The 16801-nt window shown below is 42.4% G+C and overlaps 1 protein-coding gene across 2 annotated transcripts in view; it reads right to left on the bottom strand.

The window, feature by feature from the left end:
• Positions 1-16801, bottom strand: part of LOC144798754 (cytochrome P450 2J2-like) — a 404320-nt gene that overhangs the window by 16489 nt on the left and 371030 nt on the right. For both annotated transcript variants that reach the window (XM_078669779.1, XM_078669787.1), the window contains one exon: positions 10427-10614. In XM_078669779.1, the coding sequence (XP_078525905.1) occupies positions 10427-10614 (188 nt within the window). The remainder of the gene's footprint in view (positions 1-10426; positions 10615-16801) is intronic.

The raw sequence follows: 16801 nt of genomic DNA, 5'->3' as shown, positions 1-16801 counted from the left end.
CCATAATTTAGTCTCCTAAGCTCGTCTCTGTCACTGGAGATGCGAATCCCCAGATATTTAAGTTCATCGTCACACCAAGTGATGGGGTAGTCCATCGGGAACCTGACAGTCGCAGGCGTTAGAGGAAATAGATAAGATTTACTCCAGTTGATGTGTATACCAGATAGTCTGCCAAATCGTATAAATTCTGGAAGCACAGGGTTCAAGTTGTCTTGGGGGTCGCGGATATACAGTGTTATGTCATCTGCATACATAGACACTAAACTTTGCCTCAGAGGGCATAGTAATCCCTTGTTATTATGATGTTGCCTTAATTTAGAAGCGAGCGGTTCGACCGCCAAGGCGGAAAGCAGGGGCGATAGGGGACATCCCTGCCAAGTGCCTCTAGTGATAGGTATATCTTGGGACTGTTTCCCGTTGATAAGGATTTTAGCTACAGGTGCTTCATAGAGCAGTTTGATCCAGGAAAGGAAAATAGGTGGGAATCCCATACGTGTCATTATCTCTAGTATGTAGTCCCATTCCAAGGAATCAAAGGCCTTGGTGGCGTCTAGAAACAGAGCTGCGAGGGGCAAATCTTCCGACACATTATTCATGACAGAAAGAAGGTACGTAAGTTATGGGAGGTAGCCCTGCCAGGTACAAATCCAGACTGGTCAGGCAGAACTAAATTGGTCATAAGGAGATTTAATCTGGTGGCAATAAGTTTAGCTAAAATCTTGACATCACAATTAAGAAGTGACAAGGGTCGATACGAGTCACAGCTAGTTGGGGATTTTCCCGGCTTCAACAGGGATGTGATGAAGGCAGTTCTCATAGATCGTGGGAGATGGCCTACTTCTAGATCATCCTCGTATATTTCCTTAAGGACCGGGGCCATAAAGTCAATGTACGTTTTATATAATTCAACGGGTATCCCATCTAGTCCAGTGGCCTTGCCCGATTGCATGCTCATAATAGCATCTCGGACCTCATCAATTTCAAATGGTGCGGCCAAAAACCGCCTCTGGGCGTCGCTAACCCACGCTAGGGCAACGTCTTGCAGATAATCATTCAGGTCCAGAGGTTCGGACCGAGACGTAGAGTATAAAGCAGTGTAATGTTGGACAAAGGTGTTTAAGATTTGCGTGGTGTCTCTATACATTGTTCCATCTGTCCCCTCAAGTTCAAGTATAGTGTTCGGTCGTCGTGTCAGTCAGACTACCGATGCCAGAGCCTTCCCGGGCCTTTCCCCCTCATTATATCTTCTAGCAGTCCAATATCGCCCTTTAAACTTTGCCTCTCTATCAGCTTCCTCAGCATATGCCGTGATTTTGTCCCTAATTTTTGCAGCAGTATCATTGTCAGGATGTAAGGCTAGTGAGCTCTCTAGGGCCCTGAGTTCAGCGTCTAGTCTATGAAATGTACCTCTGATGCTCCGAAGGACCCCCGACCCCTTAGAGATGCATATGCCACGCAATGTGACCTTGAAGGCCTCCCAGAGAGTCTCAATCTCTGCTACGGTGCCCTTGTTTCGTTCAAAGAAACCTAGCATTTCATCTCGTAATTCCTCCTTAAAAACAGTGTCTAAGAGGATAGTAGGTTGCAGTCGCCAAATGAAACTGGAGGGGCAGATCTCATCCGCGGCCAATGTTAGCCGAACCGGTGCGTGGTCCGAGTAAGTTTTAGCTAAGTGTGTAACTTTCAAGATTGCCGGGCAGAGGGCCGTCGACATCAGCAGGTCGTCTATGCGCGCCCATGTCGCTGCATGTGCAGTATAGTGGGTACCTTCAAGGGTAGTGGGGTGAATATGTCTCCAAGTGTCAGTCAGATTGTAATCACGAGCTATGTCGCGCATCGTAGTACAGGCCTTAGTGTAATGGTGGGGGGATGGATTAGATCTATCCACCTGTGGGTCCATAGCCAGGTTAAAATCCCCTCCCCATATGATTTTATCAGGCCCTGTGGCTATCACTGCCGCCCATAAGTCTGTGAAAAATTGTGGATCGTCCACATTCGGCCCGTAACAACACACAAGGGTGATCGACATATGGCCTAGTCGTCCCCACATTATTCAATAACGTCCACATGTGCTAGTTTTCTGATTCACTAGTGTAAACGGAGCGCCCTTTTTAACAAGGATCGCAGTCCCCCTGGCGTAAGTGGAGTAGGAAGAAAAGATAGCGTGGGAAGCCCATCTGCGAGCAAATGTGGGAGTGCCCTGCGGGTGAAGGTGCGTTTCCTATAAAAAGACGAATTGCACATTATGTCTATCAAGATATGCTAACACATGTCTTTTTTTCCTGGGATCTCCCAGCCCCCCGCACATTCCATGTTGGAAAATTTATACTAGAGCGCGGTGTCTGTTGCATATCAGCGGGTAAGGTAATAAAAATGCGTGCATGTAACCCGCCAAGGACTTTGTATCCACAACAGGTATATCTCAGCAGTTCCCAATATCAGAGTTCTAGGTATACAGCAATGTCTATACCAGAGTGTCGCATAAGGATAATCAACAGTGCCAAACAGTATCATTACAAAGAAACATCAGACCCCAAACACACCCTAACTTCATAACCGTTGTGCTTACTATTCCTATGCAGGAACAATATATCAATTAACCACAGTGCATTGTGACCCATCCCCCCTCCCCCACCCACAGCAGCAACCCAAACTTGCCAGAATATTCTACCTCCCCCCCACCCCAAAAATTCCCCAAGGGTTGAAACAGTCCCCAGTAGTCAACTTTGAAATACGGGGTATGCCCATAAGGGGAAACACATAGAAAGCGCACAGCCACGTCTCCCTCCACCAGCCCCAGACGTCTACCGAGCATCTGAAATGACCGGGGAGGGATAGTGGTCCCTGACATACATTACCACTGGATCATAGGCACCAGGCCTTCATAGAGGAGCGTCCAATGTCCCAAATCAGGCTACGCCATCTATTGTGTAGGGTTTTTACAATCAATAAGTGTAACAAGTGGCGGCCCATCATCCTCAGTGTCCGGTGAATTCTCCTGGTGCGCCGCTTCCCCACCAATGCCCCTTCGTTGTGCTTTTTTAAGGGCTTTCAGATATTCGTCCACCTGGTGAGGTTTAGTGAAGAAGCGTTGTTTCCCCTGGTGAGTAATACGAAGCTTCGCAGGATACAAGAGTGCATAGACAATTTCTGCAGCACGAAGCTTCCGTTTGACCTCCAGGAATTTGCTCCTCTTGTACAATTGCAGTAAAATCCGGAAAAATTGAAAAACGCACTCCGTTGCTTGGCGCGGGCAGCACGTAGCGCCACATCGCGGTCACGATAGTTCAAAAGACGGGCTATAATGGGCCGAGGTGGAGCCCCAGGCTTGGGTACAGGACCTAGTGATCTGTGCGCCCGTTCGACTATAAATTGTGCGGAGAAGGCATCAGCTCCGATGGACGTTAGAAGAAGTTTTTCTACATAGTCCTCCATCCGCCCTGTGTCTGTGGATTCTGGAATGCCCGTGACGCGGATGTTATTGCGTCGCCTGCGGGCTGCCAAGTCCTCATTCTTTGCAGCGATAACTCTTAGTAGGTTGTCCATACGTGCCAGTTGAGTCGTGTGGGTGGCAGTAATGTCGTCATTGGTCGAAATCCTCCTCTCGGTCTCTGCAAGTCGCTCTTCATGCTGGTCCACCTTATGCACCAGTGCATCCATTCTGGAGGTAAGTCGATCAACCTTATCCACAACAGTGGCAAATCCTTGGCGCATTTCCTGTAATATCTGCTGCATATTTAATTCCCCAGGAGGGGCGTCACAGCACGTCGCGCCCACAGCAGTTGTGTTGGGGTCAGTCGTGGCAGGTTTGGACTTATTTTTTTGGGTGGCATCAAAGGTGATTTTCGGCTGTCGACTGTCTAGCCTCCCCATGGTGTCCTTGGGCTCGCCGGTCCTCAGCGATACAGTTGATCCTTCGTTCCTCAGGTTGTACAGACGCACTTCAATACAGGATCCGCAGCTATTCCACCGTGCAACAGGGACCACACGCCGTTACAAATATGCGCTCACCGGAACCAAGAAGACACACGCTGGAGACTATTCCCAATGCGGTGCACTGAAGGAGCTAGCACTATCGTCGGAGGAGACGTCGCAATTCACAAGAGGTAGATGTAGGCCCAGTCGTCTGCCGCCCCAAGCAAACAAGCACATCAGTGTACAAGGCCAGTTAGAAATATCGAGGTTCCCAGAGTAGGAATGTCCACACAATTCAATCCACGCGGCAGGTATCTCGTGGAAGTGGGCAATCAGGAGGTTACGTGCAGCACTCTTAATCAGGGGGGGGGAATCCGCGTCCGTTTTGGGCGCAACGCAGTCCACAGTGACAGAGCCCTGTCAACTCCCCGTAGGTCCCCCACACGCACCTTCTCAATGCGCTGCAGTCAAATCAGGGTGCCGTCTCAAGTCGGAGCCTTCGAAGATATTGTATGGTCACAGCCTGCCTGCCTCGCCACAGAGCATTCGTATGCAGAGGAGGGGGGAGGGAGGGAGGTTACCAGTGTCCCGGGATACGTGATTTCGCCCGTAATCCCGCCAAGGTCCCACTCATCGCACACAGGACAGCCCGGGGGCCGGGTGCATTCCCGCTCCGGTCCAGGAGAGCAGTCAGTCACCGAATGGAGGAGGGGGAGGGCAATCCCTTGCAGGCTGGGGCCGAAGAGCGGAAACGCCGCCCGAGTTCACCGTGCCGAGGTATTTTCACAGCTCCTGTCAGGCAGCGGGGGGGGGGGTGGTGATAGAGTGGGAACACCCCGCTCGCAACGCGGTAAACGTGGCGCGCGCTGCGGTACTCACAGCAGGATCTTCACTTTAGGCCTGGCGCCTCGTGGGACGCCCCGGCCTTTCCTAGTGCCGCAGTCCGAGGCGCGCTACAGCAGGGGGTCCAGCGGCTTCCTCGGCGGTATCTTCAGGACCGAATTACTCAGCCACGGCTGATCGGAGCCACAGCAAAATTTAGTCGAGTCTGGCAGTGTACATGGGTAATCCAATTACGGAGTTTCAGTGTAATTGGAGTCCAGTAATCCAGGATTAATATCGGATAAGTGAGTCAGGGAACAGGAGCCTCACCGAAAGGCAGCCATACTGTGTGTGCGCCCTCTAGCGCCCCCCATAAAAGCCATATATGTCTTTGTCTTTACATACAAAGTTTATGTGGGTGACAACAAAATACAAACAACTGTACACAGAAAGAAAACTGCCACCAACAGCCTACTACATGGTCAAAGCTTTCATCCTGAGAAACTTAAAAAAAGCATTCCTTATGGAGAACTTCTCAGGATGAAGAGTAATTGCTCAGACGACAGTGAAATGGAGAAGAAATTCATAGAAATGAAGAAGCGATTTGAACAACGAGGATATAAACATTCTGACATCCTAAGAGGGGAATCGGAAGCCAGGAAAAAAATCAAGGGCAGAAACTTTACAAAAGAAGAAAAAAACAGCAAACAAAACAAAGAAGTTATAAGCAGTAAAGAGGAATCACCACGCATGATCATAAAGTACAACAAAGAAAGTTACAGAATCCAAACAATCTTGACAAAGTACTGGCATATAATTCAGAAAGACCCTGATATAGGCAACAATGTAGGTGATCGGCTACTAATGACCTACAGGCGGGCACCAAACCTTTCAGATCATTTAGTGCGGAGCCACTTTGAGATCAAGAAATCGGACAATTGGCTGAATGATAAAAACAAGGGCTTCACCAAATGCTATACTTGTAAGGCCTGCAAGATAGGTAAAAATTTGAAAAATCTGAAAGATCCAGCAGGCAAAAGCTTCATCATCAAGGATTACATCACCTGTGAAACCTCATATGTGGTATATATGCTCCAATGTTGCTGTGGGAAAAGATATATCGGCAGCACAACATACCCGCTAAAAAAGCGAATCTTGGAACACACACGAGCAATACAAAATAGAGACCACTCCTATGCGATGGCAAAACACATTGCCAGCCATGTCAACAAAACCAGGAAGGGCGTTCAATACTGTGGATTAGCTACAATACCACAACACGAACGAGGAGATAACAGGAAACTCAAACTAAAAAGATTGGAATCAAAATTAATCATGAGATTTAAAACAAGGCAACCTGCAGGATTAAATGGGGACGAAGAACTTTATTTCCATCTCTAATATGTAATGTGCCATGAACAATATCACTGAACTAATTGAAATGACCTAATTTCAGACTCTATTTCATAATTATGACAAACAGTCTAAATGTGTGAGTGGGAACTAGAACCATTGTATATTAGAACTACTGACAGAATAATTGCTAAAATGAGTTGTGAGACATTGATAATAACCTAGGCTATGTACAAGCAGTGGCAAGGGCACTCAGCCCTAGATATAAACTCACACTACACACATGATTTCCATGGATTGAAGATGAAATATCAATCAATGTATATATTTGAAAAGGCTTAGTTCACAGCCAAAATTGTATAGTGATACACTGCTGAGCCGTACTCTGTCACACTAAGTTAAAACTTGTTGCATAAAGGGATAACACACAGATGAAAGGACACGCGCATGCGCCTAGTATAGTCATGAAAGGGCACTCAGCCCATAACAAATTGTCGCATTGCATTTCGGTGCGATAACCACTTGCAATCTCACAGAGATCGCAATTGAAAGAGTAACAACACTCTAAACAATAAAATGATGTGAAATGAGCTGCGATCACATTAAGCGCCTGCGGAAAGTTATCGCAAGAACACAGCACTGTTAACAAACCACAGACGTCAATTTTGTGCAAATGTCACTGAATAAAGTTACATACAAATTACTGTGTGAACCACATATCCCAGCATGCATCACAAATGTCTAAACTATATAAATATGGAAAGTGAAAAGGGACAACTGTATGACACTGCCGTGAGAAGGAACGATGTGTTCGAAACGCGTAGGCCATCACAGTGTGTGGAATAAATTAATTCAAATTACCAAGTGGAGTGCCAGAGTAATCTTTTCGTGTGGAATATATATATATATATATATATATATATATATATATATATATATATATATATATATATATATATATATATATATATATATATATATTCACTGAAAAACCATAGGTTTCAGGGGTGTTATAGTTAGGAATTATCCTTTAAAAAATCCTTAGAAATTCATTAAAAAACCATAGGTTTCAGGGCGTTGAGATGTCATCAGTAATGTCATGAGTGATGTCACTGACCATGTCATGAGTGATGCAATATGAGTGATGCAATATGTGACGCCATCAGCAGTGCATTGCAGGCGCACGAGTTATAGTTAGCTGAACTAACTATAACGGGGGAATTTCAATGGTTTTGTATGAGTGAAATGTCCAGCTAACTATAACATGTTTGAAACCCATGTTTTTTTAGTGAATTTATAAGGTTTTTTAAATGCTAATTCCTAACTATAACATCTGTAAAACCTATGGTTTTTTCAGTGAATATACATATATATATATATATATCTGGAAACACTCAAACCACTTCCTGAAGTCTCACAGCAGCAGTCAGGCGAGGAAAAAGACACAGACCTCCGAGGTATTCAAATGGGCAGTGATTTTATTTTAAGTGACCCAACACAACGCTTTTCAAGCCCGTAAGCCCTTGATCACGTGTCACCAATATAATAAATATATATATGTATGAATGTATGTATGTATGTATGTATGTATATATTTCCTGTAATATTCAGTGCTGAATTAATTTGCAGGATACTTAGCTTCCCTAAATAAATGAAAAAAGTTAAACACTAAACACAGTATTTAATCTTTCTTAAAATGTTGGTAAAAAGCTTTCAAAATGACAGTGCTGCACTCTTAGAACACTTATCAGAATAAGTTACAAGCTCACTCTTGGAGTCTCAGTCTTAATGCAATCATATATCAATGAACCCTCCCCAGTTTGTGAAAATAAACATTGGAACCACAGTGCACATAGTGCTTTATGTTCTTTCTTTATATATGTTTAGTTCAACCTATCCTACTATGCCAGTGTACAACAAAAACATGTTTTAAAATGTTATTTTGTATTTCTTTACAATGTGCCTTCCATTGAAAGTGTGATTTATAATAATACATTGTGTTGCATAAAACGCATTTTAAACATTAGCACATTACCCCCATCAAAACAAGTTTCTCAAGGCTTTGACAAACAAAACTGTAGTCTCAAGCAAAAAAATGTATACTAAATTCTTTAAGTCTTTCTAAAGAGTACTGTAATCAATTAAAAAATTGTGGAAGATAAAAAAACGAGTAACATGAAATATGGACTTATATTGCCATCATTTATGTATAATATATATGATTACTTGCAATGCCGGATTGATCTTTTCAAATTTACCAGAAAAATAAAACTTCAGAAGTGGCACGCTCAAAAACAAAAAGCCTTCCTAACTGGGGGTCCTAATATGAGACCCAATAAGACCGGTTAATTGAGTATTGCGGATATCTTTGCATTATAGATGCTCAATGAATTGGATCCTAAAGAAGCAGTGGTGGGAGACAAATATATGGATTTAGTCAACCTGGGCACTGAACTGGATCATTTGCTTTCAACCAAAATCAACCTTTATGCATACAGTACCATTTGATTCAATTGATGCATTTGAAGTAGTAGTCACTGAAAACCTCAAAATATTGGTGAAGAAAAATAAAATCTCATGGTATAAATGGAAGAGAGACAACTTAAGTATAAAAGAGAGAGCTGCTATAAAAAAACATATGTACAGACAATGGTATTGTGATTAGACCCTCAGACAAAGGGGGCAATGTGATGAAGGGTACAGGCAATTGAATGACTCAGATTGTTATGAAATGGTATCACAGAATGTGGTCACTATGTAAATGAACGATACTGGAAAAAACTATTAAGTTCGAAAGAACAAGGGCTAGTAGAATGGGAAAAGTATACGTTTTTCCTATGCAAGCATCCTAAGATTCCAATTTTATAACTATTGCCTAAAATTCTAAAGAATGCTGCCAACCCCCCAGGAAGGCCAATCGTGTCCTCGATAGGTTCACTATTAGAAAATACATCCAAATATGTAGATTTCTTTTTAAGGCCATTGGTAAATACATTGCCATCTCACATGCACAACACTAAGGATCTTCTCAATCGAAGAGATGGTATACCGTGGGAATCAGATTTCCGACTTATTACTATGGATGTTGGCAGTCTCTATACCTGCATCAGTCACAAGGTGGGTGCAAAAGCCTGCAGAGTCTTTTTAAAGGCAAGATCCCTCTCATATCTTTTTTTCATACAAAAATGATTATCAAAATGATTGAGACTTGTCTTAACCCCTTCAGTGCTAATGACAAGGGTAACTCGTCATGTAGGGCCCATTGATTTCAATGGAAAGTCAATGGACCTACATGCACACCCCTTAGCAGCCAAGTGGTTAATTAAAACTTTTTTATGTTTGACAACAAATTCTGTCTGGTTTGTTAACCCTGACCAGGGACAGTTGATGTCCGAAACGCATAGGTGCGAAAGAACCTACAGGAAATAAACTAACTGAAGCAAACATTGAAGTGGTGTGCGGCGTCTTCCTGTGTGAAGTAATTTGCTGAACCATATATGTACATGTACATGTATTTATATAGCGCAAATCACCGACACAGTATCTAAGCGCTTGCTTAGGGAACCCGTCCTGGTATTCCCCTGTGAGAAACCCCTGGCAGGGTGTCCACAAGGTGAAAGCCAGGCATCCCGCCGCGAGGGGCCGTAGTGGAGATTGAGCAAGCTATTGCCCAGAGTCGCAGAGTGTGACCCCGTGAGTCGAGTAGGCACCGGAGCGAGAATTGTTGAGTTCGTGGAATTTTGAGCCTGAGACCCGCCGAGGCGGGGAATCGAACCCTGGTCTATGGTCAATTTCAGCTTCCGGGTCTGCCGCCTCTAACCACTGAGCCACACTTCTCCATATATATATATATATCAACAAAAAATCTGCGGTTAGCCCTGCTGGTAGGACCACACACTGAGAGATTGCTCCAACTTCATACAGGGCAGCAGAGGCAAATGGCCATTCCCTGTGCCAAATGTTTGATTGACAGGTCCCCTGAGCTCGTACCTGGCAGGTTATGTAGGTAGTGGATCAGAAAATAGTAAACCTACACTAACAAAAAGGTTCAATTAAAGGGGTTTCATGGTTATCATTTAAGACTAAAATTCACTTGTTATAGTTTATTACATCACTAGTAACAGGTTTTGATTTCCAATGGATGTTGTTAATCTGATCAGATGTGTTATACTTCAGAAGTATCTGGTAATGTTGTAAATCAAGACTTTGCTCCAGACTATCTAGGTATGTCATGTACCCCTTTAACAATGACTTCCACTGAATATCATTAAAGTGTGTCAGGCAAAACTACATCATCCAAATATGTCCAGATGGGATTTATTTGAACATATATCACCTTTGGCAGATGGAATCCTCTTAGAGTTGTATCTCTGTTAGTACATCTGGGAACGCCAACAGGTATTATATTACTGATACGCTGCACTTCATGAATAACCGCGTTGGTGTATGGCATGTTCTTTCTATTTTCCGTCAATGGTTGTCTACTGTGTCCAATCACCTGATCAATCTCTGCTTGGACTTTCTCTGTAAAATAACAAATATTTTACTTTGAATAATTCCATTTTACAAAGATTACGTACAATACATTTGAACAAACAGTACCTACTATTTACTAATGTATACATAAAAAGCTTAGAATGCAATAGAAAGAGAGAATCACATTTACTGAATTTGAGGCATATGGAGATTAGGAAGATAGTGCGGTCAAAACTTTAGAAAAATGTATAAACAAAAACATTTAATCAGTAAGCAAAATAACAGAAATAAAGGACTATCTGGTGAAGGAAATCAATATTTGCGGGAACAAAAGTATTACTTAATGAACTGTTGTTTCAGAATAACATTTAGAACCATAAAAACCCAGAAGGAATTGTAAAGAGACCAAATATGCATATTGTTTTGTATTACAGAATTTTGGGAAGTGTGACATACAACAACACTATTTGGATAGGCTTTGCATGGCTTTATTACATCACTAGCCATTAGAAGCTAAATGACTACAACACCGGCACTGTATATCAATCACTAAAGTAACTGAACTTTTACCATGGATGTATTTAACAACTAGTTAACAAATAGTGAATTGCAATCGCTATGAACAAAACATTTGCACATTCCAATTGAGATGGGTCGCAAAACAGAAGTTTAGCAGGTGCTAATTACCATGTCCTCTGCCATGGTACCTTTGATATGGAAGCTTGCCATTGTTTTAGCCACCTGGAAAAAGCCCACCCCAGAGTCGTATAGTCCTAGTAACCACCCCCCGCCCCCCCAATTTCTCCTCAACCAGTTTCTATTAGATGCTGGAAAAAGGCCACTTTAATCATTGCATCTGCCTTGGATTCTAATTCCATACTTTCCTTAGTTGCTGACGCTCGGGTCTTATTCTTCTTTATCTCCTCTCGCTTTCCATCCAATCCCTCCCATGATATCTTGCAGATGAGGGTATCCGAATTCGTCATTTTAGGACCAACCTTGAAATCAGTGGGGTCTTATTTACAAGACAGAACCCAAGCAATTAAGATTTGATCCTGCACCTGCATCCAGACATGTAAGGCAAGGTGTCCCACAAGGCTCTTGTCTAAGTCCAAGTTTGTTTATAATGTATGATGCTGGACTGCTTGATCAGTTCATATCGTTTCGCCTTTATGATACACAGCTTATTATCTTCTTGGACAGTCTGCTTAGCTGTATCAAAGAGAAGTTTTAAAATATGCCTTTATGATGTTGCCTTTTCCATTAATAAAAAACGCTTTACAACTAAACAAGTGCAAGACAGATGTTTTTTTCCTAGGTTCTTCCAATGAAGTCAGAAACTTGATGCCCCAAAAAAATGGGATACCTCACCCACCCCCATTCCTGGCTGTTAAAAGCCTGAATGGCTAGCTGGACTTTTTCCTCACCTTTGGCCCGCAGGTTGATAAAGTTACGTCTTCTTGCCTCTTCTTTTATAAAATATTAAAGAAAATAGCTCTCCTACTGTCTCCAAATTCTCCCAAACATAGCAGAAAGGAATACCACAACACTCCATACAAAGTGTTGGAGAAATAAATAGGATCCAAACAGTAAGGATTTATCTTGGAAAAAGTTTTCTTTAATGTAGAAAAATGTTCAAGTATTTCTCAGTAAATTCTTGTTCCACAAGTCATTTTCATCCAGTTTTCAATATATGGAAGACAGCCGACATGTGTTTCCTAACACTGTGACTTTTACAAGGCTTAAATGTTTTTGTAGTTGTTGGTTTCGGGAAAGAAATGCAAACAAATAGTTTTCCATTTCGAAGAGGCACTTCTAGTGAACCTAGAGCCGCTCAAGTTGCCAATGGCAGGCAAAAAATAATGGAAGGTAACCCAAATTTATGTCTGGAGCGATTACTATATGCCCACTGTAGTGTATACTCTGAATACGAGGTGCAATTTATTTCCACTACTACCCGCTCTCTCTTATATTTTATATGGTCCCGAACGTATTTACCAGACAACTCTTATGTTGAGACTTGATTATTGTAATGGCCTGCAATTTTGTCTGCCATAAAATGATTCACAGGCTTAAGATGATTCACAATTGGACTACATGAAACATTTTCAGCTTGGACAGACGGGGACCATCTCCCCATTTAGATGCCAATTACACTGTCTGTCCATCTAGCAAAGGGTTCCATACAAGACAATCTGAATCATTCATCAGGTTTTTCTTTGTGTTTATTTCAGTCTAAATTTTGCACAAAATGTTGCTCTCATCCTCTACTGCTTGGCTAATCCTTCCATTCTATGAATGAGACTTTGGTGGGGGCTGCTTTTTCAGGGTCCTAGAAGCCAAACAATGGAAGACCCACCCTCCTTACCTGAGATAAATCCTGACCATTGCAGAATATGGTAGTTGCTTAAAATATATTTTTTCTAATCACTATAAGCAATAGAGGGTTTTACCGGGTACTTTCAGATTAACATCTGAATACTCTCACGTCCAAAGCTACAAAGCTCATTTACAAAGATATCATGCCCTGCACTCCCACTTATATTGCAGAAAAGCTCGCATCTCTCATAGATCACTGCATATCTGCAGCAAGGACACCATTTCTCTGCAGGTTAAGAAGTGTAAAAAAGAAAAAACAAAACAGCTGTCCTTTTCAATCTATGCACCAATAATCTCGAACAATATTCCCATTCCATCAGGACCACCCCAAAGCTGCTACAATTTAGGAAAGGATTGAAGACTCCCCTCCATAAATAATATTACATAATAATGCAGTAACCATTAACAAGCTGCCTAAATGTGGATTTTCAAAATTGTAGTATGTCTAAAAGAGGCATGTTTTAATGTGTCCTTCTTCTGTCACTTAATAGGTCTATGGAAATTGCAAGAATCAGCACTCCTTAGACATCCAGGTTGTGTGCCATATGGACCTTAATCACTGACATGATGATGCTCAATGGCACCTAGCTCTCCTGGACAGTGGTATCTAGTTCCCCAGAAAACATTTTGCATGGAATTGCAGCACTTCCTGGGTGGCTTTTATCTGACCCAGCTCCTTGCGACATCATGGCTGCAATGTGCCACCACATCCTGGAAATGTATTATACAGTGAGACAGGACACTGGTGGCGGCGACTAGTCCCTCCACGGATCTCAAATCATAGCTCCACCAGCATTCATTTTTCAAAAGAAGAAAGCATTCAGTTCAAAAAGGTGTTTTTGTTAGTGAGAATACTGCACTGTTAAATGTGTCATGACAATACACATTTCCGTGCTTTCTAATCCATACAACTGCACATTTCTGTACCTTCTTGCCTCTATTCGAAAGAGAAGACGAACACACATATGCTTATGCAAACAAACACATGGGCGCACATAAACACACACACGCACACACAGAACTATGGGGCAGATTTATGAAGGCCTTGCGCCGCCGGTGCGTCACTTTTTCCCATGTTAAAAATGACGCATCGGCGGCGCAAGGCCTTCATAAATCTGCGGTTATATATATACATAAACCAGATAACTCTTATAATCACAAAAGCATCTGACAAAGGAGGAGAAACGGTAAAGAACGAGAGAATACTGCAGATCAAGGAAGATAACAGACTGTTCAACATACGAGGATGAATGAATGAATTAAAACGAGCTTCTAAAAAGCACTGATAGCCTATGAAATCTTGGTGCTACATAACCGACCTAGGAGAGTAGAAGGAGGCCTCAAGATAATTGAACTGTAAGCTGAAGTAGACACGTTTTAATGTGTTTCCTAAATAGGAGATGATATATATATTTTTTTTATGTACAAAATAAGGAAATTCCAAATGTTGGCTGCTAGTCCACTACGCCTAATTCAGAGAATAGTTGCATCATGCAGGTGGCCAGATCTAAAATTATGTCTAGGGATACAGCTTTGTGGGCAAAACACAGAGCCTTGAACAGCAAATGTTTGTGCATGGAAAGTCAATATAAAGATTTCAATGAGTCAGAAATCAGATTATGTTTAGGAATGTCTAAAATGACTGAGTGGCAGCATTTTGAATCACCTGCTACTAAATATCTTTATTCCGACTTCACATATGAAATACCGGAAGAATATTTTTCAATGGTGATGAAATGGAGTGAAGAAGGATTGTTGGATCAAGAAAAATAAATATATCTGAAAAAAGAAATCGAGTAACGCCACCAATATACTTTCTGTCTAATCCACAAATGCCCACAGTCCGCTCTTTCCTGGGAAATACTTCAAGGCATTTGGACTTATTCTTGTTTGAGCATGTTATAACTCTACCACAACACCAAAAATACAAGTTTGATTTCTTGATGAACATCAGCAATTTACCTTAAAAATTAAAATACTTCATGGCAAATGTAGATGTTGTGTACCTGTACACTTTCTACCAGCATTCACAAGCCATCAATGCCTGTAGAGATTTTCTTAGTGCTAGATCAGTTAGTTACTTGGAGCACACGCTCATGGTGCTTGCAGTGTGGCTTTTTCGTGGCCTCGTAAATATAGGCAGGCACACTGTGCCACTGGTGCATCAAAAAATAGTGACACACGGGTGGTGCAATGTGGTAAAAGAAGATGCATAGTCCAACTGTGTATGTTAGATAATCCTTTATTGTAGATTCCTTCTTGGATAGATGAGTAGGAGAAGATAGGAAGTATAGGTAAAACCCCACCAGGAGCAAGCTCCAAGCAGCTCAGCCTGAGTTGACCAACTTACACTGTGAGCCAGAGAAACCCACAGGCATTCTATGATGTCATGGTACATTCTATCCAGTGGAGAACAGTAGAGAAGTAATTTACTACACATCCTCCTTCCTTATGGAATGACAGCAGAAATAGAGAGAAAGATAAATAAGATACCTCCAATACAACATTTACATCAAAATACAATAATGAGATACACAAGTCTAATTAAGTGCTACACGAGGTATCAGATATTTCGTACCAGAAATATCATTAGCATGAACAAAAATACAATAAGATGCTAGACATTAGTACTACACGCCCCATCCCCCTCCCTTAGGGAAACAAAACGTGGTTTAAATGAGAAAAAACAAAGCAACAAAGAGGAGTGGTCACGCACACAACCTCCCCAAACATGGATACACCACAGGGTATGCACCCTGATAAACAAAGGTGGATGAAGACACAGACCTTTAGGAGAACACAACATACCCAAAAAAAGGTCCCCTTAGTAGGATAAACACAACAGGATACTCACCCTGGGAACTGATATGGGGTATTGACTACCCACAAACAACACAACCTCCTTTAAGTGGAATAAAATAGAGAACAACGCAGGGTGCTAACCCTTAAAAACAACACAACCTCCCCTGATAAGGGTACACCACCGGGTACAAACCTGATACGGGCATAAACTATCCACAAACAACACGCCCTCACCTAAGTCAAATAAAAACTCAGCCTGGGTACAGATATGAGGCATTGACTACCCACAAACAACACAACCTCCTTTAAGTGGAGTAAAATAGAGAAGAGCGCAGGGTACTAAACCTTGAAAATAACACAACCTCCCCTCATAAGGGTACACCACAGGGTATACACCCCAGAAACAACACAACCTCCTCAAATTAGGATACACCGCAGGGCAATCACCCTGAATAATTGAACAGTCACCCTGAAAAATTGAACAGCCTCCCCTAAGTTGGGCACAACACAAACCTCCCCATGGCAAGATACTCACCATAGAGTAATGCATGTACATCACATGGGGCATTGACTACCCACAAACACCACCACCTCCCCAAAGTAGGGTACACCACAGGATACTCACCATGTGAAAAGATATGGAGTATTGACACACAAACCTTCCCATGGCAAGATACTCACCACAGAGTAATGCATGTACATCACATGGGGCATTGACTACCCACAAACACCATCACCTCCCCAAAGTAGGGGTAGAGTAATACATATACACCACATGGGTACTGACCGTGGAAAACCACACTACCTCCCCTGAGTAGGGTACACCACAAAATACTCACACTGTGAAAAGGTATGGGGCATTGACTACCCACTAACACCACCACCTCCCCAAAGAAATGGGTACACTCTTACACATAGAGGTAATTACTGTAGATAAACAAACAAAGATAAAGGTCTCGAACACCGGTGAGTGGTCGCTCTGCCGAAGTCGTCACTGATGAAAAACTGGTTATTTGCTCGTTCTATGTAGCTCCAGGAAGGTTACTATGATGGA

This window comes from Lissotriton helveticus, chromosome 1_2, assembly GCF_964261635.1.
Source record: "Lissotriton helveticus chromosome 1_2, aLisHel1.1, whole genome shotgun sequence".
NCBI lineage: Eukaryota > Metazoa > Chordata > Amphibia > Caudata > Salamandridae > Lissotriton > Lissotriton helveticus.
Note: the sequence above shows the minus strand (reverse complement) of the source record. Positions and strands in the feature narration are given on the sequence as shown.